Below are 24,052 nucleotides of genomic sequence, written 5' to 3'. Positions count from 1 at the left end.
CTAAATGATTTTATGATTCTATGTATGCAACATGTGGTAGTTCCATCTGACAATGCTTTGAGTAACTGCATTGATTTTACTTCCAAGTTTCATTCAAAAAACTCACACAGGGCAAGAACCACTATTCAAAGTGGATGCTGTTGTGGTGGAAATCCTTGTTCGCATCTTCCCAGTCTCCTGCGGCCGGTGCGGGGCTGCGGTGGGACACTGCCAGGGTGTTGGTGCTGCTGTCCAGTAGGATGAATCTGGGAGGTGTTGGGAATGTTTCTGTTTGGGACAGAGGCAAATGAGCGGAGAAATGACAGCCCCGGGCGGAGCTCACCTGCATTGTGGTTGGTGAAACACATCAGCCCTCTTCAGCACAGAGTTTGATTCAGGTCTTGGAAGTTTTAGTGGGTTCGGTGACCATCTGGGCAGGTGCCCTCGTCTGGGGGGAAGAATGACTGTTGCTGTGTTTTGGGTGTCAGCTGTCAGAGCCCGGCTCGCTGGCTGGCCCTGCAGACCTGATCGGAGCCGAAGGGGGTGGCGGGGGCTGTATCTGCTCCAGGCAGCATCATCCTCTGAATCTGAGGGGAATAATGATATTTTCTGTCACATTGCTGGAAGCCTCCAGTGGTCAAAGAAGTGAATGTGGGTGTCTGGGGCTTTCCCGAAGACCTGCTGAGGGTACAGGTGTGTGACCCTGTGCTGCTAGGGGTTCTGGAGATGGGATAAAGTCACCCTTTGGCTTCCGCAGTACCGTAATACCGTGTTTCAATGTGGTTTGCTTTTGGCCGCGGTAGTTAGATTTAGCAGTCCCAGGGCTCTGGTTCTTCAGGTGCTGTGTGGGGACAGCATGTCCTGTGGAGGATAGTTTTGGGGTAAATATTTCACAAAACTGCTGCATTGTGGGGATTCATTGCCAATACACTGAAGAGTGCAAAACAGGAAAATCGGTGTTTTGTTCCACATGCAGCGGGAGTCTGCAAGGCTCCATCGGCACTGACCGAGTGCGGATGGGCACCATCAGCTGAAGCTTCTGCTGTGCTACTGAATCTGAGCTGAGTTTTGTTGCGAGATGATTGTTCTATGACTGTTCTCTTGTTTTCAACAGACGTGAAATGATGAAATCAAGAAGCTTTTGGTTATCTCTCGTATTGCTTGGGGTTTTCCCGTTGGTCACGAGGGGATGGATGGACGCGGACAGGAGCAGAAGGCTGTATTCGGACGCGGGAAGGTTGCATCAAGAGGTACTGTACATCAGCTGCTGCTGCAGCTACAGCTCTTGTGTTTCTGTTTTTGTGCTGTGTTCAGGCTTTCTGTACTGTGGAAACAGAAAACAAGTGAGGACTTATCCATGTATATTTGTATTAAACTCCTGCTGAGGAGGTCAGCAAAGAAACAGTGACTGTGAAGCAGAAGCTCTTATGCTTTTTGAGTCTATTGCCATTGTTCTGGGAGTGAAATTGTGCATCTGGCCATTGTGGAGATGCCATCTTTGCCCCAAAGACTTTACGGTACACTCTGTCCTGGGGCTGCTGGGACCAATGAAACTAAGTTTAATAAGCAGACTTCATCCTGGCTCTTCATTTGGGTCACTGGACCTTCAGGTGAAACCTGAAAAAAAGTCTTTTTGCTGCTTAAAAAAAAGGAAAACTGAGCCATAGGTGGTTCTGAGAGAACTAGCAAAGTTACTGGCCAGAGCATTTCCCTCCGACTTTCTGATGTCAGACCCCTGTGAAGCGCAAAGTAATTGGAAAGGGACCAAGGGAGCACAGTGGCCATAGCGAGGGACGGTGATCCTGATCCAGCTGGAGAGGACCCCGATGCCTGGCCCGACGGCGAGGTGGGGCTCCTGATGCATTAATGCAGGACGGCAACGCACCCCTCAGCGTTCGATCCCTGGGCTTGTGGGAGTGGAGAAGCAACTGAACCCGTTTTCAGTGCCGAAGGTGACAGTGTTGGCTTTCCTTGCAGTGGTGTGGATTAAGCAGGTCCCCGTTCTGCCAGGCGTCCGGTGCAGGCTGTCCCAGCAGGGACGGTGGCTTTCTGGAGCAGAGCTCGCAGTGTGGCTTGCTGCATGGGTGTCTAAGCTCGGATTTTCATGTGTCCAAGTCCAAGGCATGCAGATAAGGCCACAAAAATCTAGAAATGTGACTTTCATGAAAAGAAAATGATGACTGCTGAAACAATCTTAGTTATTTAATTAGTTCCTGATTATCACAGGTTTGCTAAATGATTGCTCAAATGCCTGAAAGTGGGAGATGGTGGGGGAGGCAAGGGAAAGGACATTTTGGTACTTTTTTAACTGCCATTGCCTAGAACACTTACGTACTGGCAGACACATTAGTCAGTGCCAGGCTAATGCTGAGCCCTCGATGGATTCATGCTGCAATTGGATCTATTTAAGCCTCAGGATTTTGTTCTACTTGCAGAATCCCATTTCTCCCAGTCATATCCCATCTATGAGTACCCACAGTTGTGTGCATTATGTCAATAAAGCAGCTTAAACCAATTAAAAAGATGTTTTTCCCTGCTCAGCAGGACTTGAAAATCATTTCAGTGGAGCTGGAGCTTCTGCACTTCAGAGTTCTGTCTCAGGTGTACTTTTTCCTTGAGATATCCATCCTCAGTTCTGTAAAAGTGAAGAAAAACAGTTCCCCTCCACACGCCCACTGTTATTTTGTTGCTGTGTAGACTCAGGTAGCACGCTGGCACTCTGCTAAACATGTTCTTGTGCGGTCTCAGATCACTTCTGCTTTTTTATTAAAAATAATTAAATATTTTGCATGCTTTTGCATTTTAAAAAAAATCTCATTCTTCACTAATGCATATTAGTTTTGATTTTTTTGGAAAAGTTACTCTGAGGAATTAAATTCATTACTCAAATGATTTACTTTAATGCAAATTGTAGAACTATTATACTACTTGAAAGACATTAATTCATTTGATCTTCCTCTAAAAACCATGAAGTTATTGTACCAATTACTTGATCTTGCTTGAGGTGAAAGGATCTAAGCTAGAAATGTATTTGTTCAGATTTGCAGAGAATTTATAACAGGTCTGAATATTAAAAGTTTTAATGTACAAGGAATGCAGTTAACTTGTGTCCCTTGAAGCTATTTTATAACGCAGATTTTTAAAAATAACTGTACAGAAAGCTTGTTCCACAAGAAATAATGCTTATACAGTGTGGCACCAAACACCAATATGAATCTGGAAGTCCTGAACATAGCTTTCAGGTAGGTCAGTGAAATTAAGATAACTGCTGTTCCTATCAAAAGGTGTTTATTTTATCTTTCAGAACATAGTTTAGCCATAATACCTTTTAATAACAAAAATCATCTGAAATCCTTTTCTAGTGATATTGGGCTTTGCTCACTTTGGAGCTTCTTATTCATGAGAAGTTTGTTAGTTACCAAATTCATGGTTTGATTAATATGTAATTCCATTAACATGCATTTGAAACATTGAATCACAGATAGAAAAGCTCCTAGCAATTCACTAAAATTGCTTTAAAAAGGTGTAAAGGGTTAATTTACAGGTCAAATAATTTGAAGTGTGCTCTGATCTAAAATTCCTATGAATTTCATCAAAGCAAATACTTGGGTATGGGTCACTGACCTTCACTAATACTTGTTCTGATCTACATAGGAACAAGTTTACTGAATCAAAAACATTGCTTAATTTATGTTCAGATTGGTAAATTGATTTCTTCATGGTCTGTGGTAGAATTATTGCAGTTGTGCTTTGCATTTATAAACGAAAAATAGGTCTTGAGGCCATGGACTGCGATATACAGCCCTTCTGCATCAGAAATTAACTCTCTAGCATAGCAATGGTGTATGCTTTCTTGATGCCCAGCCTTCCATCTCTTAAATTTGTGGGGTCTTCCTGAGAAAAGGTTTGTTTTCTGAAGTATTTTTAGTCCTGATTAGGTTAGTGAATAAACATGTACATGCAGTCTGAAATTCTTGGATGTAGAATGAATTAAAATAGAAAACCTAATTAAAAAAAGGACAATGTTAGTATTTAACTGAAAAGCTGCAACTTGGCTCGTCTGTATTAATTTTGGAGAATGTTGCTGTCACTTTTTCCTTGTAAAACTTCTCATAAGCTGGTTCCAAGGGGTGCTGGAAAGCTCTTGAAGCTTCTGGATGTTGCCCATGGACTTCTGTGGAGCTAGGAGATGCAGCTTCCCAGGGTTGAACCATCATGGGACTAACTCCTACTGAGTGAAAAACATGCCAAAATACCTAAATATAAAGAGGTCACCACTCTGGGGTGATATTTTTAGACAGGTTTTGCCTCTGCCTTCAGCAAGGCTGTTTCTATGCTCAAGTTGGACGTTTTAGAGGTGACCACATTTCATGGGCAGCTCTGCCCTGGCTTAGGAGGGCTTTGAGTTGCCCGTGAAGCACCAAGTGGTGCGATCTGGGGTCACCTCTCCTTTTTTTTTTGAAAGGAATTCTCAAAGATGTAGCTCTGCGAGTCATTGCCAGTGGCTGTGAAGGGAGTTTCCAGCATGAGCACAGCAGAAAAGAGACGTAACCTGGATTTGAAGTAACCCTGGAGTTCAGATTTGAGGGAGAACTTGGCCAGGAGATTCGAACAGAAAGCCCAGGGGTACTGCTCCACTCGGTCTCGATGAGGTAATCCACAGTAGCTCAGACTGATTTTTTCAACCTGCTGGGGTATTTTATGAAAGCATCGTATTAAATACTGAAATTTGACAGCTGGCTTTCCTTCTCTTGTTCCCTGCTTTCTGTGTGAGAGGCTGCTTTTCTGTATGTGCCCAAGCCAAGCCGGTTTTGCTGTGGTTCTTGGGGCAACTTTCTCATCTCCTCTTCTCAACCCGTGGTGCAGCAGAGCAGCACTGCAGGTCTTCATCAGCTCTTCCAGGAGCAGCTCTCCCATCTGCTGCAGGGAGCTCCTCAAACACAAGTCGGCACAGCGCTGCGTCTCAGAAATTAAATCCTGTATTATGTTTTCTGGGGCACTGCTGGCAGGTAGCCTGAACAATATTGTCCTAGCTGGAGAGTGTGGAAGTGGAGAATAATCCTGTGTTGTGGTACATGTATACTTGCTTTGTGCTGAATTGTTAAAGGAAATATTTGGATGTCACAGATAGCTCCTGAGCGGTTACAGTGCAGGCTGGCAGGTGTCCTGCAGTCTGCCCTGGGCTACAGAACCAGAACTGCTCTGTGGTTTTGTAGAAATACTTAATTGTCCTTATTTGGCTTTCATGCCGTGCTCTTCTTGCCACCCACCCTCCTAGTTAAGAAGTCTCATGAGACACCAGAAACACGCATAGCACCCCACACTCCCGTGGGGAGAAGAGCTGTGTCGCTGGGGAGGCTCCTCCAGCGCAGAGCTCAGGAGTGATGCTCCATCTGCTCACACGAGTAGCAGTGGCTCTTGCAGATCCGAGTGCTGGCACGTTTGCTTTTCCCTCCCTGCGTGCTGCAAAATGGTCACACCTCACTGATGTTGCATTGCACCTTATATGTCTTCCTCCCAGTAAGGAGCAAGGCACTGGTGGTGTGTGGTTGCGTATCTGACTTGGAATGTGACAGCACATTTCAAGGGGTAAACTACACAAGCTGTGCCAATATTTGAGTCCTTGATCATTTACCCACCATTATATTACAGAATCACAGGATTGTTAAGGTTGGAAAAGACCTGTAAGATCATGAAGTCCAACCACCACCCCAACCCCACCATGCCCACTAAACCATGTCCCGCAGTGCCACGGCCACATGTTCCTTGAACCCCTCCAGGGATGGTGACTCCACCACCTCCCTGGGCAGCCTCTGCCAGTGCTTCACCACTCTCTCAGGAAAGACATTTTTCCTCATATCCAGCCTGAACCTCCCCTGGCGCAACTTGAGGCCATTTCCTCTTGTCCTATCACTTGTCACTTGGGAGAAGAGACCAACACCCACCTCCCCACAACCCCCTCTCAGGCAGTTGTAGAGAGCGATGAGGTCTCCCCTCACCTCCTCTTCTCCAGACGGAACAACCCCAGCTCCCTCAGCCGCTCCTCATCAGACTTGTGCTCCAGACCCCTCACCAGCTCCGTCGCCCTTCTCTGGACATGCTCCAGCACCTCAATGTTCATCACCTTATCTGGCTTATGCCTTAAATTATATCACCAACCTCTTAAGTATCATGTGTAGCTATACCAACGCTTATTTTTATGCTAATGAATGTAGCAAACATGCTCATTTCTTTAAGGTACCGTAACTTTCTTCTTATTGGTATTTGGAAGGTATTAACTGTGTAGGATACCCATCATTCGACTTGTTCATTAGCTATTACTTGCATGAGACCTGAACTGCTTAAAATCTCTGAGTAATAAATGTCACCTGAACCTTCACTGTGGCTGCGAACACTGGGTCACACCAGCCCTTCAGTGCCATCCTGCGCAGGCTAAAGCATCCCTCTGGAGTCCTCTCACAGCTTCAACTGGACTTGTCCAGGAGTATCAGTTATTGCTGAGATTCCTGATTGCCTGCAGATTCGTAAATGTTGTTTCACTTACTGCTGCAGCTGAAGACCACAGCTGGTTATTCCAAGCAGCACGGGAGTCATGGGGATGATTTTGTGCTCCTTCCCCCAGCAAAGTCGTATTTCCTAATCTGACAGACTATGAAAGGAGTGCTTTGGGAAGTAAGGTACAAAACTGCAAAGGCTTTTGATAAAAACTTTTGCTTATAATTCAAATAGAGGTGTAATTTCAGAGCATGAGCTTGGAATAAGACAGGCACAGTGTATCAATTTGATATGCAGCTGAAGATCTAATATCCTGGTATTTATTTTCAGAATTATTTTTAGCAATGTATTCTCTGCTCTGTGTGTGTGTGTTCCTGCTGGTAAGTCAGTTTGGACAGGGCTATGGCCTGCTTCTGTTTTAAACATCAATGAAGGTAAAGGGAGACAAGACTTAAATTTAATTTCTGTATCGCTTTGGTATGTACTGATAATTCACTCCTTGTTACCTGCAGTTATGTGGTATCTCTAACAAGCTGTAATTGCTGTTTGTAGACCATTCTAAATCTTAACTAGTATATTATCCCTGGGGAGATGAGAAGCTTTTGCTCTAAGTGCTGGTTATCAGAGTATCTGCAATTCAAGGTGCTGTGGTATGTTATTGTAGTATTTGGATACATGTTTTGGGGTCCTTCGTCTGCATCCTCAAACCCCACTTACCCCCTCCCGTGCACCCAGAGCGTTTAATAAATGCTGTTATCTTAGGGGGGAAGGTACCCAGAGGGTTTAATAAATGCTGTTATCTTAGGGGAGAGAGTACCCAGAGGGTTTAATAAATGCTGTTATCTTAGGGGAGGGTACCCAGAGGGTTTAATAAATGCTGTTATCTTAGGGGAGGGTACCCAGAGGGTTTAATAAATGCTGTTATCTTAGGGGAGGGTACCCAGAGGGTTTAATAAATGCTGTTATCTTAGGGGAGGGTACTTAGAGGGTTTAATAAATGCTGTTATCTTATGGGATGCTATTGTGCTTGAAGTACTAGAAAATTTGAATGTTGGGTTACTTGGAACAAGGCAGGTACTGAATTACTTGAATAACAGCATAAAATGTGAAGAATTTTAGCTTACGTAGATGGTCATGGTTCAATAGTGAGAGTGTCAGGGATTGTCAGGATGTATCTATAGCACAACTTCAAGATGAAACCCTCTTGCATGCAGTCCTTTACAGAACCAAAATCCTGCTTCCTTTATTTATTTTATTTTAAGCTTCTGGTAAGATGGGGTGTGTGATACCTCTCGGTGGTCCTGCATTGCCCAACGTGCTGGGGGCTATCACCTTCCAGCTCACAGCAGCTAGGATCACCAGGGGTGCCCTCCCTGACCTTTAAGTGGTGCCTTGGATGCTAATGACCTTGAATTTTGGTGCTGTAGCTGGAGGTAGTGAGTGCTTGGGTGCTGTCCCTTGGGGAGCAGAGGGACCGTGGGCTTGGGGTGCCTGGCTCTGTGCTGAGCTGTGACACAAACTGACCCCAGGAATCAAATCTCAGTAAGTTTTTTCTCATGTCGCAGTTGAGCAACTGTGGAAAATCATAGCTAGGTGGGGAAATGCTGGTATATTCCTGAAGCAGAAAATAAGACTGGAGTAAAACATTTTGGAAGTAAAAAAGAAATCTAAGGCAATTTTAACTTGGCTATGATGTGGCAGAGGGTTACGGTTGCTGATATTCTGTTCGGAAGCTACTTAACCTTAAAAGACTAAATATTGACTAATCTTTCTCCAAATGTAGCATATTCTCCCTTCAAAAAAAGGCTGTAGCAGTAGTTTTTAAAGGAAGGCAGTTCTACTTAAAGTACTTTCTACCATCAAGCAGGGGAATTAGCAGCTTTTTAGATTAGGAAGGGTACATCTGCAAATTTAGGGTTTCTAAAACCAGGCATCCCATGAGCTTCCCTATGACAAGGTGGAAATTTATGGAGCTATACCTGGGTTTCTCATCTGAAGTCCAGAAATAGTAATGAGTAAAATCAGAGATGCAGCAATTATCTCAATTAGCTACCGTATGGCTGAGCAGATGATACTGTGTGATGTGAGGCATCAGAGCTTCTCTCACTGTTTATACCAGACAGGACAAATCTAAATTGCCAGCGTCTGTACTGATAGCAAGCTTTCTCTCAACAGCAGCGCGTGATGTATTTTCTTCCTCATCCCTGGCTCAGAAGAATAGAGTAGATGTTCTCTGCCTCATTAGCATCTTTTTTGAAAATATACTGTGTTCGTGGTTGTAAACAGAAAATCCTGATTGTCAAACTAAGCTGCGTATTAGTCGTAACCACTGCAAATGCTACAATCCGTATGCAGAGTGCCTCACCTAGCCCTGTACTGGATGTCAGTGTAGTTTTCTTGACCCCTCACTTGAGATAAGGAAGAGCATGCTCTGAAGGGGAAAAAAAAAATCCCAGGGATGATAACCTATTAATAGGAACAGCCACTTCTTTACCAATTTGCTAAATGAGTCAGGGCTGCATATTTAGAAATTGTACAGCAGTTAGGCTGATCCTGAGAGCAGGTCCCTGGAGACTTGGTGTGTGCAGAGGTAACATCTGATTTCGCAATAGACCCAGCGTGAGCCCAGCTGCATGTGCTGAATATGATTTATCCCCTTGCACCAGCACTGCAGCCTCTTCCACGAAGTATCTGGTAAGGGGGTTGCTGCCATCCAGCAATACAGGCAACTTATGGATCTGAAATGTGTTACCTATTCTTCGGCATCTCTTCCATCTGCCACATTAATTGTTTTTGGCAGAGTCCCCTATGCTAACCTTTGCTTATGATCATAAAAAAGGGACTCCTTTTGACTAAATCTGCATCAGGGGACTGAAAACACTGCAAGGTTATCCTAGGGATTGCTGGGCTTGAGGGCAGTTGGTGCCTGTTTGGTACCAAACGTGGTGGTACAGGTTAAGCATCGCACTCGTGGGATCAGATGCTCAAAAAGAGGACGGCAAATGCGCAGCCATGTGCTCACTTCTCTTCAAATTAGAATGCAGGAAACCGTGTGTGGCCACATGTGGATGCACAGGGACAAAAGGAAGAGCAGAATTATTTTTTTACAGAAAAATCAGGAAACAGTCCTTTTCCCCTCCCTGCTGGTAGGTTGTCTATGTGCACTGCCCATCACTTACAAACCAAGTATAAAGTACTATATAGCTGCTGTAATTTGTAGCAGTGCTAGGCTTCACATGTGTTTCAGAGCTGTATTTGAGGGCAGGGAGCCTTGTCCCATCCTCTGTCTCTTGTTGTGCCTGGTCCACATCCCCTCGGGGCAGCACTGGGGCTGTCCGTGTGACTTTGGCACAAATACGTTCAACCAAGTGTATGACAAAGCATGTGTGGTTGTGATTGTTGTCAAACCGTGGGCAGTTTTAGTAGTGGGTTGGCATATTTTTATTTAAAAGACTGCTAAGGGTGTGTATTATACATACTCTAAACCTTAATGTCTGGTCCACAGTTGTAGGATCCAGGTCAACAGATTGCTTTTAATCATGCACAGCAGCTTCTGCTCATGTGATTTTATACATGCATCAATCAATTATAAATTCTAGGTACCTAATGATCATTTTTAACTGGCTGTAGATGGTCAACATTACCTGCCTAAGGGCTGGACTATGTAATTTTTCTGGAGTTGAGGAGAACTTCGAGAGCAGCTTGTTTGTGTGCCTGCATCTTGTCCCCAGTCCCACGGGCTTTTTAAAGCTTTGGCGAAGCTCTGCTTCATACCGTGCTTTCTGCAGCTAGTCCTGGATTAGCTTTGTTTCTGAGTGACCTCCCCTTGCTCATGCTGCAATAATAATTTCGTGTAGTTAGAGCATCCACATGGCTGTTCTGCTCTGCCTGCTCATTCCTTGGCTGGAGAGAATATGTGGACATCATTACAGGGATTGCCTTTGAGGTGTGGGAATTAGATTTCTACATGACAAACAAGTCACCGCAGTTTGGTACGGCAATTTCTTGGGCTTCATAGATCATTATTTTCCAAATCAGAAATTAGCCTTGCAGTGCATTGGTCTTGCCTGTAGTTATAAACCTAAAAGGAACGTGCGCATGGTCCTTCCTTGCCCACCCCCCTGCCCCGTTTACGTTAGCACAGCTCTAAGAAGTGAAAATAATCAACTGCTGGTTAGTATGGGTGTAATAAAGCTAAGTTGAAGTAATCTTAACAGAGAAATAGGTATTCTTAGTGCAGTGGTGGTTCTTCCGCGTTCCCTGGGCTTCACTTCTTAAAGCCATTGAAAAGCAGCACCCCGAGGGCCGGACACCAAGGCACCGGGTAGGTCTGTCCGGCACACTTGAGTTTGTTCAACCACAGGAGAGTTGCAGCCAAATCTTCCGTTACCCAAGAGTGCAAAAACCCATGAGTTCAGTGGAGGCTGAAGTAAAGTACAATGTTTGAGAAAGGAAACCTTTGGCAGTGAAGTGTTTTGGTGGAAATCGGAGCCTGAGCTAGGAAGGTGCTGTGTGCTCCCTGCAAATGTGTGGTGCCCCTGTTTTCCCGTGGAGCCAAGAGATGAGGAGCTCCTGCTTCAGCAGCGGAAGAGCAGAAGCTCATGTAGCCTGCTCTACCTGCAACAGGGATTTACAGGCAGCGGAGAGCATTGCTGTGTTGTGTAGCGCACAGTATATTCTTTGTGGGTACATAGGACAAACGTAGATACATTTTTATACAGAAGCGTTTAAATGTTTTATTTACACCGATACCAAACAACGCTTGGATCCTTCACTCATGGCTGTCAGTAAATCAGTCTGCAGCACATTGGCTACTGAGCACTGTACTATATTGCATATTCCCTCCGTGTAGTTGCATTTTAATGCTGCGCAGTGAAGCCCCCCCTGCCCCATGTTTGTTCTGAATGAAATCTGATTCTTCATTCCAGAAGTGCTCTGCTTGTCCGTGGGCCCATGATTCAGCATTCATCGGGAGCCTGTAACACAAACCGGCTATTATGTCTTGGCAGGACATCTAGGTGCTGTCTTCTGAAAGACTGGCGTTCCCTTTTTGTAAGAGCAGAAAAGGGCTTTGTGCAAAACAAAGTCATTATATTGCGTAAGGTTCAGGCAGGTGTTTGATGTGCAGCACACGGCAGCTACTGGGGAGTGAAGCTGTTTGACAGCGGGTAGGGAACTGTATTTCTGATTTTTATTTTTGTTCCTCCTAATCCAGGTAGGGTTACTAATCGTACCTGATGAAACTGTATCTCTCTCATGCGCTGACACGGGGTTGGTTAGTCTTTTGGAGGTGCAGTTTTTCAGTAGCTACATGTCAGGTGAAAAGCAATACTGGAGCAAATATACTACATTGATTTCCACGTAACAATGATTAGGCACTTCAGATACAGAACAGGGGGGCCTTTTATTCTGTGTTCAATTAACTAACATTAAAAGGGAGGAAAATAGGTGCTAAAAGTGAACCTTGACAAATAAAATTGTTGTGTTGCATTAATGAAATGCTATTGAAAGTGGTATTCATGATGAAGCTCTATAGAAGGAATGAGAAACCTGAAACAAATTTTTCCCTTCAAAGTATATGATTTATGCTCCGATAAAATTAGATTTTTAGTTAAAGGAATTGGCAGTCATTAAATGGTGCCCATGAAATAAGTCTCATTTATAACCATCTGCTTTATGGCTTCTGCAGAAAAGTATTCCTCCTCGGGCAATGCATCCGAGAACTTTAGTGTCATTTTTATCAAAATAGTTTGGTTCTCTACTAGTAACACTATTAAAACCACTGTGTAATTTTTTTTTTCTTTTGAGAGCAGTATCTTACACTTCAAAGAAAGGGTGACTACTCCTTTTTTGTGAAGAGATTGCCCAAGTCATAGCATGCAGCATGGTGCTGTGCCTGTGGCCAGACTTGCTGGTGATGTCTCATAGTGGTATATTGGATTACTAATAGAAAGGTTTTATGTTCAACATGCCCTTAAGGAGAAAAATTAGCATCATTTCTTCCTTTGTCTGCTACAGAAGAGAGAAATGATTTGTCGGAGGCAAGCTAAGAAAAATTAGAGCCCTTGCCATAGTTTCACTTTACTAGAAGGATAGAAACTGCAGTTGTGTCTCCACCTGGAGCTGATGCCTTTTTGTGGCTGCTCTTTAAGCCCTGCCATGGTTGCCAGGTATTTTTCCCATTTTTCTGTGTACTCTCCTGAAATGTCAAGCGTTCTCAATGCCGTTGGCCTTTTCTCTACGGAAGGGGGTGTTCTGGGGGACATACCAAGTGCTGATATTCTCCCAGGTAATGGGAAGTGATGACTTGCAGCCTGACCTCATGTTCTCCCATTGCATTTCTAACAAGCTTTTCCTCTGAATCCCACATCTGTTTTTTGGGGTAGTTTACATTCATTAGAGCTCATAATTATAAGGGGGAACAGTGTAAAAGAAGGGAAACTTTGAAGGACCGTCCTTTGTTTTTCATGATGTCTATGCAGTTCCTTTCATGGAAATACCAAAAGGGTATTTAATACAAGTGAGCTGACACTTGAATTTTTTATAGAGTGTGATTGTCTTTTTTTTCTTTTGATCAATGTAATAGTTGTAATTAGTTTTAGTGTTTCTAAGCTTTTGAACTGCAGAGAATTCAAACAGCTTGTTAAAGTGGGGGACTCCAGGGGGACTTTAAAAGTACTCTTCCCTTTTGCATATATTACATGTACACGGGCTTAAAGATAGCAGGCTGTATCTGAATTTTTTTTTATCCTGCACCCCACCTCTCAAACTAATATTTTGAAAGGCTCTGAGAGGTCCCTGGAGTATAACCGTCTACGCAGCTCAGAGCTTTGCTGCCTAAAGAGGATAAATGCTTTGAAGTCTGTACTAATCCTGAATGCCATTTTATGTATTTCTCAAGATCACTAAGGTAGCATCCCACGGGGAGTAATAACTTAGTCTTTTTATAAGCAAATACCCGTTTTTTGTTTATCCCCCTTGGTTGACTTGGAGGGTGCCAAGGAGACAGTTTCTGCTGTTCTGATCCTTATCGGTTTTGGCGAAAGCTTCGTTTTCGAGAAAGGCGGCTTGCCGGTCACTTGTAGGAAAGAGAAGTGGCATCTGCTGCCTACACAGCTGGTGACAAGGGGCAAAGTCTAACCTGCCACCACGTTTGAGCAGAGCTGGGCCGGGAAATGTGTGACGTGATGTGGTCCCCTGGGTTCTGGCGGGGCCTGTCCCGTGCTGGGGCCCTGGGAGAGGGGCAGGAGGCAAAAGGAGCGTTTCTGTAGGCGATAAATGGCTAGCTACAACACTGTAGGCTGTGGTATGTGTGTAATATTGCATCCTTGAATAGAACACCTCATCCTCAATTCCCTGATGCTGTCTGATGTTCTCAGGTGAGGGAGGTAGGGCCTTCAGGAGTTAGCTGAGCAGGTACTGTTGTTACTTCCATAAGCTGATTTTTCTTTTTATCTCGATCTTCTTTCACTTTGAAAACCCTGTATTTTTTATCGCGTGCTCCAGCGGCAGCTGTCCGTATTTTCAGTTACCCTGTGGCAGGGCGCGCCGTACCGCAGAAGGGGACTGTGGATATCACAGAATCATTAAGGTTGGAAAAGACCTGTAAGACCATCAAGTCCAACCACCACCCCAACCCCACCATGCCCACTAAACCATGTCCCGCAGTGCCACGGCCACACGGTCCTTGAACCCCTCCAGGGATGGTGACTCCACCACCTCCCTGGGCAGCCTCTGCCACTGCTTCACCGCTCTCTCGGGAAAGACATTTTTCCTCATATCCAGCCTGAACCTCCCCTGGCGCAACTTGAGGCCATTTCCTCTTGTCCTGTCACTTGTCACTTGGGAGAAGAGACGAACACCCACCTCACCACAACCCCCTTTCAGGTGGTTGTAGAGAGTGATGAGGTCTCCCCTCACCTCCTCTTCTCCAGACGGAACACCCCCAGCTCCCTCAGCCGCTCCTCATCAGACTTGTGCTCCAGACCCCTCACCAGCTGATGCGTAGCACTATACTTTACTTCCCTTGGTCTAAACACGGTCCTGCAGGGAGGTGCTTTATTTTTCTAAAAAAAGTGGAAAATGAAACTGTAAGAAGCAGCAGGTGGGCCAGAAAGCTCAGATGTCTGGGGAGGCCGTGTGTTATTTTCCTATCAAAAGGAGGACAGAACAAACCTTTTATGTCATTCTCTGGTAAACAAACCCCTGAGAACAGTGAGCGCTAAGAGAATGCAATGAGGTTAAACAAGGCACATCCCCAAGAGTAAAAACCTGCCTTATGAGCTTTGGGCAGGGGGCCGGAGAGCTCGCTCCTCTTCCCCGGGTCTGTGCTGTGGGGGGTACCATGGTGGAGATGGTGCTGGGGCCTGACGGCGCTTTGGGGTCCTCCAGCTTTGCAGTCGGTGGGGTTAATCCTGCATCATCCATCAGTGGGCACTGTCCAGGTCAATGTGACTCCAGGTAAGCAGCAGGGGAAGGTGGTCTTTTAGAGACCTCCGTGATTCTGCTATTTTTAGTACTGGTTGCAAGAAGTAACTCGAATGATGGAAATTGTAAGTGTTTGTAATTAACCCATAAATAATGTTACTGCTTGGAATTAAATATTTATTCCTCTGGAGTCTCACCATTAGTATAAGTAGATAGTGTTGTCTGGGAATGCAATACCCTTTGAGACTTTATGCAATGTCTTTTTAAAATAAGTTTCTTTATTAGAGATGGTAGTGATGCTTTGCAAGAACTAGGGCAAATGATGGAGGTGTGCAAAGATTGAAATGAGCCCTCAGCTCTAAGCACGAGTGGTCTGGTTCCTTTGAAATTATTCAGGTATTTGAACAAGTCTCTGCTAAAAATATCTGTAATGGTTCCTCCCTCCTCAACCCTAAATCCTTGATGTAGTAATAATAACCGCCCTCCTAGATGCTCCCTTTTAACATCAGTAGAGGAAAAAAAAAAACAATTTTAAAGAAAGATATTGTGCTCTACAGTGTCACTTATCACAGAATCATGAATCATTTTAGGTGATATATTGACCCATTAAATACCTGTGGACAGACTGAAATGTATGCTTGTAATTACTCCTCAGTTATTGTGTAGAGCTTCATAGATGCTTCTCTGGGACGATGACTAATGTTTTTAGGGGTTTCTGTTCATGCTGCCTTTGAAAAATTCTTGTATTTTTCAAAAAAACACAAAAAATTCTCTTTTTCCTTATAGGACTCCAGAAGGTTTGAAGTTACAAGAAGAAAAGGTAGGAAAAAATACCATTTTCTTTCAATGTGTGTGTTGGTGTTGAGTATTCTTGCAGTAACTTTTTGAAACAAACACGAGTTTACACGCTTGAAAGAGCGTACAGCTGTGGGATTTCAAAGAGGCTGCCTCCTAACACTCGCCTGGCAGTTCTTAGTGTTGCAAATTGTAGATATTTTTTTTCAATAAGAAGTTGCTCTTTCAGCACAGAACTGCATGATGGTATTGGGGATGCAAGTCAAGGTTTGTTGGGTTGCTGGCAGAGGATCTAAACTCTGACCCTGAAGCGTTTCAGGGAGAAAAAGGTCCAGGCAAGGCTTTTCCATGCATCAGCGCACTGCGAATCCACCCAAAGGTGCAGCAGCGTTAAATGCGAGTCGTGCCGGTGCCCTGAGCTCTGATCCTGCTCCTGTAAACGCTTGCGTTAGTAACTAATTGGCTGCTGCCGTGAGTGGCTGTTTGATGGTTCCTGGCAGCTGGGTAAGAATTGGCCATCAAAAGCTCATTCTGGTTATCATTAATTTTGATATTGTTTAGCGGATGTTTTCCGGATCAGGCAGTTGCTTGCCTCATCTGTCTCGGTAGAACGTGAAGTGGGTGGCACTCTTCCTGCTCAACAGATTAATGCATTCCCCTGTTTTGTTCCAGTAGCTTCTTTAATTGCTTCAGGCACCCCGTATAGCGGGAAGAGGTTGTAACTACCGCTGTTTTACTGCATAAATAAAAAAGGTCAGGTCCAAGAGTAACTTGTCATCTGGGCAGATAATCTCCTTTTGGATTTTTTGTGTGTGGTTTCTTTCTTTCAGTGAGTCTAAGGCAGCAGAGAGTCTTGAATAAATTAAATATATGGCTGTTGCTAAAGGTGAAATCTGTTTAGCTCAGATTTCCAGCACAGGTGTGTGTTTGGTCAAACTTCTGCCACTCTTCATGAAGAAATCCACTTTTATTGGGCTTCCCCTGACCTCAGACTGAGGAGGGCTCTTGGATGGTTCAAAGTTGCTATGAGATGCAGAATTGCATCTTGGCATCCTGGATGTGGGGACCCTTCAGTCATGCTCTAGCCATAGAGTTTGTGGCGCAATTCATTATATATGTAAGACTGAATCCAGTCTTGTGAAAATTTTGCGGGAGCACCTCTACTCCTGTTTCAGATATGATTTGGGTCTCCAAAGTTTACTTCCCAGTGAAAGTAACTGACACCTACAAGAACTTAAATATAGCAATTTTTGAAAGCAGGACTGAGTTTATAGATCATGTGGATGCTTGGAAAACATTACTTCAGAGCAATAACTGGATTTTGAGATCAATACCTCTAGGCACCAAATTTCCAGGCACAGTTAGGCTGATTTCTCATTGCCTTCACAGGATGGGTAAGACTTGACTTCCATTTGGAGGGGTGAAACGATACCTTTTTTCAGAAATGATCTGAATATAACGAACTTTTCTGTCAGAAGGCTTCTTAGATCCATCGATGGCGTGGAGAGAAGGGGATGGTAGTTGAGGTGTTAAGGTCTATCGATAAATTGGACTTACACCCAGCAATGCAATCTGAGTAATCAAGTATGTCTGAAGAACTGCAGACTCCTCAGAAGTCAAGAAGAAAATGCTAACAAACATGGTAAATACATCTTGGTCACAAAAGCCTGTGGATTTGCTGAGCTACCTGGGGATTTTCAGCAATGATTAAGTTTCTTCCTCTCTGGAGTTAGTCCTCAATAGTGCCTATAAAATAATTCAACAAAAGCCTCCTTCAGAAACCTGTTCAGTATTAAAATGTGTGCAGAGCAGATACCACTCAGTGCTAGAAAAAAAAATAACAGGAGGGTAGAAATATGTTATGCACATGAAAGGATTTATTATAAATTTTGTGATATGGTATGATCTGATTTTAAGATTCAGGCCTTTTTTCCCCTAAAATGGTAATTTTTGTGGATAATGGTTTTTACCTGAGGAAATTAGTTGACTGGAAAATGTTTGAGGGTGGGGGGTTATGCTTGTTCCCTTCCCTTGGTGGAAGATGAGGCTTTCTGTTGAAAAGCTGAAAAACTTTGAAACTTAAAAATATCGAAGAAACCACCACAAAGGTGGGAGCTGCAGCAAACTTGCTCAGTGCTTGCTTTTATTATCCCACGCTCACGGATGAACCAGGGTAATTAAAAAAGAGCTTTTGGTGAAAGGAGGGGCAATCCTGGCTTACACTTTTCAGAATTTTTTTTTTTGGACAAAAGGTTTGAGTCCTTTAGATTGAAAGCAAACACACTTCTTTCAAAGGAAATAAAGCCTTGATTGTTGTCAAATGGTCCATGGGTAAATACTAACTCGCCATGCTTATTTCCTTCAACAAATAGTCCATTTAATAGACAGTTGATGGTCAGTTGTGCTGGGTTGTGTTGATATTAGATGAAAGAAAGAGACGTAAAAACACTTTCTTCCTTTTTTTAGCTGTGGATGAGTGTAGTTAAACTGGGAGGCTTTTGGTTTCCAAACTGTCAGGACTACATATGCTGGAGAAATTTTGAAGCTGCTCCAAAGCCCATTACAGTCGATGAATGGCTTTCCTTTGACTTCCATGGGCGCTAGTTCAACTATAATTACATGATCTTTTAATTGCTGTGGTACGGAGGGGAGATGCTTCCCTGCCTGCAGCTGGCAGCCATCTTCCACCGTGATGTATGAAGACCGATTTCCTTCCGAATTGAAATGGAAATGGCTGCAGATCCGTTCAGATCCTGGGATGCCTAACTGGTGTTTGAATATTACCCTTTTTGACTGAAAATGATCTTTTCACCTCAAAGCACCTCATTCTGGTAGTTGACTAGAAGCTGCAAGAATACTTTCCTAAATTCAGTTTAAGCTCATTAAGTTGAAATTTTGCTCTCAGTGCGTCGTGCATATGACCCACTGCGGTTTCCATCTGCGTTATGCTCATGTAATGGAAAAAGGGATATAGTGTGAGGTGTCAGATTTTGTGTGGCTAGCTTTAAAAAAAAAAAAACCCAAACAAACTACAAACTGAAGAAAACCCAGCATGTGGTAAACAAGCACAGGATTTGAATACCATCTTGGTATCGGGGGGGCAAGTTAGAGCAGACCAGATCTTTTTTCAGTTATCCAGTCTTCTCTCTTTTCCCATTTCTATCTAAATACTTTTCCATTATTTACTCCATGTATTTTCATATGGTTTCAGGCGTTAGCATTGTTGCTGGTTCCTATGCACTACCTGCCCTTAGGGCACAGGGAAGGGAAACTGAGCAAAAATGTTGATAACCTGCACGTTTACATCAGCTGCCCAGGACACTGAAATAGTACAGGAAAGCAGATGGGGAAGAGCAAGACAGGAGTAGGGAGCCAGGAAAAGCAGCAGTTTGTGCAGATCAGGTGGACGCAACAGGCATTTAGTGAAAAGGATGGAGAATAGCATGCAGCAGAAAATTGTGATGTTTGTGGTAAACTGGAAGAAGCACTTGGACCAAGCTCTGAAGGGAGCACCTGTAAGCATTTGGCTTGACAGTGGCAGGGCTTAATTTTAAAGATTGGTGAGTTTTTGCTATGTAATGAGTGTAGATGAATGTGTGATACATCTGTTGCTGTAAATTAGACCATACAATTTATGTGTGTAAAAGCCATATACATTCACGTCCATCAAATTCCCCATGTCTAGCAGAAGAGGACTTCTAGTGGTTTTCCCAACTATTTATTTGCAAGAACTAATTCTGCAACTTCTGGAACTGACGAATGCTTCTACTCCTGTTGGCGGTGTGGGGCTAAAGGATGCTCAGTACCAGAATAAATTGTCTGCTGAGTATAACTCTGTGCCCAAGCGTACGTATAGTCACATTAAGCATAAAGAGCCAGATCTTCAGTAGATACAACTGAGCAAAGCCATGCTGAATTTAATGGACCACCTTTGCTTTTTCACTAGCTGAGGTTCTAGCCCAAGCACTTAAAACTTTTAATTTGTTTTTATGTTGCTCCATTCAACAAATTAGTGTCAAAAGATGCTTTTGAAACCATTCAGCCAAGAAATGTTCAAGCAGATTGCTTCCACTCTGTTTGACTATATAATCTTATTAAATGAGATGCAGGTCCAGATTTAGTCAGAAAGATGACATCACACTACAATAAAGATATGAACTTTAACTATCTGTTTTGAATTAAAAGGCTGAAACCTCTCTGAAGTATTAGCAAGCTCTGTATTGTGGATGTCCTGTTTGTATTTATATATATTTATTGAGGATACACAATCCTCATTATTACAGTGTGTTTCCTAATCACAGTGAGGAGCAATAGAGTATAGCACACCCTGAGCTTTCCCAAGTTGCCATAGTTTTACTGAAAAATCTCTGGGGCTGCATCAATTAGCAGCGGTGGAGGATCCAGCCAACAGCTTAAGAAATATTTCATTACTTGCCACTTGACATCAATTCTTATGTCCTAGATGAAAAACTGACTCATGGTTATAAAACAGTAATGCCCTTTAGAAATTCTATTCACTTCGTCCTTGCCTTTTGCACATCTCAAATTTTCACCTATCCATGGAAGATGAAAGGCTCTCAAAACTTGGCAGGAATGGCAAGTTTCTCTCCTCAAACACTTCACGAACACAATGAAGTGATCAGCCATAATTACTTTTGTAGTAAATCACCGATTTCCCATCCTGTTGTTCTTTTCCTATTGCTGGAGTCCAATAAATTTGGTATTGTTCCTTATGACCCGGTCAAAACGCACAAAAAGTCAGTAGCTGTGTCTGTGTTGCCCTTTAGAAGCAGCTGTACCCCCAGGATCTTGGTTGTCTGGCTGTCCCAGTGACACCCAGATTATACGATATGGTAAGTATACATATCTGTATGCATATGCTATGTATGTATAGAGTTGGCTGTTAAGAAAGACATTAGCTGTATCTTCAGGAGATGCCTCGGAAGTTCAGAGGACAGGTTTTACATTAAAAATACCTGTTTTGTAGGATCACAAGTAGGAATATTTTCCATGTTTATTATACTGATTTTAACAGTTACTCAGTCTTTACTTCAAACAAAGGTTCATGTCTCTGTTTTTGTAGAAATTTTTATTATCTCTGGCTTTTCAGGGCATCTCTTGTCAGTGAATGGCAATCTGTTACCTGGGGAAGGATATTTGACTGAGTCAGCGTATTAATCTGATGTTTAGCTCCTGTTTTTCTAAGTTTGAGAAACTGCAGTCTTTCAGCATTTTTTGTACCTCATCCCACTTGAACGTTATTCTTCAAATACATGATGCAGCGGGAATGCCTAGTTTTGCAATGTTGACAGGGAATTAGGTAGAAATAATGAAGGTAAAAATATTTTCAAGGAGCTGCCCAAGGCATTTTTTAGCTTGGATTTTATTTTAGAGTCAGTCTAACCCAAACTGGGGAGAGGGGAAGGGGAAAATTGTTTGCTCCAACATATCTGTCAGCAATGGTGTTTAATTATAACTTGGCATATTTTGTGGTTCTAAGTGGTAAGAGTTAATAGAGGGAGTAAAGCCATGTGGAGGGGGAAGAACCCCAAATAATCAACTCATTAGCCGGTGTTAGGCACAGTAGTAAATTAAACAGTAATACAGATACTCCTAGAGAGTCTTACCATAGCTGTCAGTATCGCACACTTGTGTATGGGACTCTGGGCAAGGAGGAGTAGCTGCAAACACTGAGCAGTGAATTGCAGCTTAGCCAGGGAGTTTCTGAGCAGTTTTCTAAACCAAAGAGTGCTGGTCCTGCTGGTCACGTTTGGCTTCCAAATGCCTTGTTTGTTCACTCAGATGGATTACTTCTGAAAATGCGAATGCAGCTGTGGTTTAGCTCGGCTTTGCCAACAAACATAGGAAACCCATTGCATGCCCAGCTCTCTCGCTGCTGGAAGCAGAATGGTTTTGCAGACTTAAGGCTCTTGTCAATTGATACATCGGTTTCTGTAGTTAAGTACTTTGGGGCAGGAGGAGGAATGAATTCTGTTCATGGCAGAATGGGTAGGGATGTTTAGGAAGTAAATGTAATAGTACGTAGCTTTGCTAGAGCAGCAGATTGATGGACCTGAAGAAGTTGAAGCGAAAAATTCTTGAGCATCAGGAAACCAGGCAGCTGTTACCAGCAGCAAGTTGGATGAAGGGGCTTGTAGGCAAGCTTAGGAGGTGGCCAGACTTCAGTTCTTGGGTGGGGAGAGAGAGAAGAGGGAGACAAGCCAGAAAACTACAAGACTTTGTGAGGATTTGCAGGGAGATGCGAAATAATACATATATGTATTCCGTACTACCATACTTCATAAATAGGTATCCCCAATGCAGAGTGCTGAGGCTGGATGTGCCTGAAGGCATCCCTCTTTTTTTCCATCTGAGAGCAGAATGACCTGTGCTGATTTGGCAGCTGAGTAAGTCGCTTGTGCTGCCGGGGCTGGCTGCCACACCATGCTGCCCACCGCAGCCCTGCCCCACCTTTAAAGAAGTCCCAGTTCCTAATTCAAGCATGTGGGGAACAGCTGGAGATCAGTCAAATTTATGGTCTCACAGAATCACTAAGGTTGGAAAAGACCTGTAAGATCACCAAGTCCAACCACCACCCCAACCCCACCATGCCCACTAAACCATGTCCCGCAGTGCCACGGCCACATGTTCCTTGAACCCCTCCAGGGATGGTGACTCCACCACCTCCCTGGGCAGCCTCTGCCACTGCTTCACCGCTCTCTCGGGAAAGACATTTTTCCTCATATCCAGCCTGAACCTTCCCTGGTGCAACTTGAGGCCATTTCCTCTTGTCCTGTCGCTTATCACTTGGGAGAAGAGACCAACACCCACCTCCCCACAACCCCCTTTCAGGCAGTTGTAGAGAGCGATGAGGTCTCCCCTCAGCCTCCTCTTCTCCAGACAGAACAACCCTAGGTCTCTCAACTGCTCATGTTAAGACTTGTGCTCGAGACCCCTCACCAGCTCCGTTGCCCTTCTCTGGACACGCTCTAGCACCTCAATGTCCTTCTTGTCGTGAGGGGCCTAAAACTGAACACAGGATTCGAGGTGCGGCCTCACCAGCGCTGAGTACAGGGGCGCGATCTCATGGTGCACAAGGGAAGTTAGTAAAAAAGACAAAAAAAAAAAAAGCAGGGTGCTACCATTGCTTGCATTCCTTGTATTTAGTATCCATGGTTGGATATTGTGCAGCAGTGTCAGATCCTAACACCAGATATGTAGAAATCTCAAGCTGCAGGTAGCTCCACTGCAGGATAGTGGAAGATGTTGGAGTTGTCCCTCAGTGATGCTCATTTCCAGCAGATAACACGGGGCACAAAACTGTGCACTGACCTGCAGCAAAACAATGGCCTCATCTGCTGGCATGGTCCAGAAGGCTCCTTGAACTACTTCGTGTCTAGGAAACTCGAATCACTTGAGATGTTTAAGGGTTTTCACAACCAATTATATCACACATGAATTGCCGACTGAACGCTTGTGACCAAAATACACACCACGAAGCCAACTTCATCAGCCTAGCTTCTCGGAACAGTTAACAGCAAGGCAGGGTTTACTGAACAGACTTTTGGCTGCAGGCTATGCAAGAATTTTAAGTCAAAAGCATGCAAAAAAAGGTACAGCCATGTTAAAGGAGGCAGCAGGAAGCATGTAGTGTCCAACCTAGAAGGTAAATTCTTCCTGCTCCTCAGTTTGTGTTATTTAGAAAATTTGGAAGATAGATGAGCGTATTTCCTGGGGTTAAAAAGAGAGGGCTTTTCTCCGGTGTGTGCCAAGCGCTGCACCTCTCGGGGCATTTCTGGCAGTGTCTGCCCGATGCTGGTGCTCCTCAACGTGGTGTGTCAAGGTCATCTTCTGTGCTTTCAGGGAGGAGATCAGTCCTAACAGGTTGTGGTGCTGCCTGCTGGCACTCCTGCCTGAGGTGGATGACCTCCTCACCAGCTCGAATGCCAAATTCTGATGAAGACTTAGTAGAGAGATTAGTTTTATTCCACTGGGCAGTCTCTTCCTCTTTTTTCCACACCCCCTCTAATCTCTCTGTGCTCCACAACCTGGAAATCACTTGTCTTTCCCCGAGAGATAACCACTTTAACATTTTTCCCTTTTGTAACACCCCTTGACTCCACCAGCCTTTCTACTTTTTCCAGCTAAACTGGGCAGTCTTTTGGAAGATGCCACTTTGTCCTGCAAACCTTGTCTTGGCTGCATCTTCATCCCCCCCCAAGCACTTATCTCCAACTGACCCAGAGCAGTAAAGCAGGACTGGTTTGCACTGGTCTTTTAAGGCAATCTGTCTTTAAGAAGAAAAGGAGAGATTTTCAGACAAACGGGCTTTTGTTGACTTAAGCATCCTTAGCAG

The 24,052-nt window shown here is 43.9% G+C and overlaps 1 protein-coding gene across 2 annotated transcripts in view; it reads left to right on the top strand.

Annotated features, from left to right (window-relative positions):
• The first annotated feature begins 875 nt into the window (after positions 1 to 875).
• Positions 876 to 24,052, top strand: part of FSTL4 (follistatin like 4) — a 234,106-nt gene continuing 210,929 nt past the window's right edge. The window contains exons 1-3 of one of the 2 annotated variants that reach the window (XM_059825442.1): positions 876 to 989; positions 1,094 to 1,229; positions 15,688 to 15,721. In XM_059825442.1, the coding sequence (XP_059681425.1) occupies positions 1,101 to 1,229; positions 15,688 to 15,721 (163 nt within the window). In that variant the 5' untranslated portion in view covers positions 876 to 989; positions 1,094 to 1,100. Of the gene's footprint in view, positions 990 to 1,093; positions 1,230 to 15,687; positions 15,722 to 24,052 lie in introns of those variants that run through there. The other variant, XM_059825440.1, reaches the window with a different exon arrangement.

Source organism: Gavia stellata, chromosome 16 (genome assembly GCF_030936135.1).
Source record: "Gavia stellata isolate bGavSte3 chromosome 16, bGavSte3.hap2, whole genome shotgun sequence".
Classification (NCBI taxonomy): Eukaryota; Metazoa; Chordata; class Aves; order Gaviiformes; family Gaviidae; genus Gavia; species Gavia stellata.
This window is presented reverse-complemented; position numbering and strand designations above follow the sequence as displayed.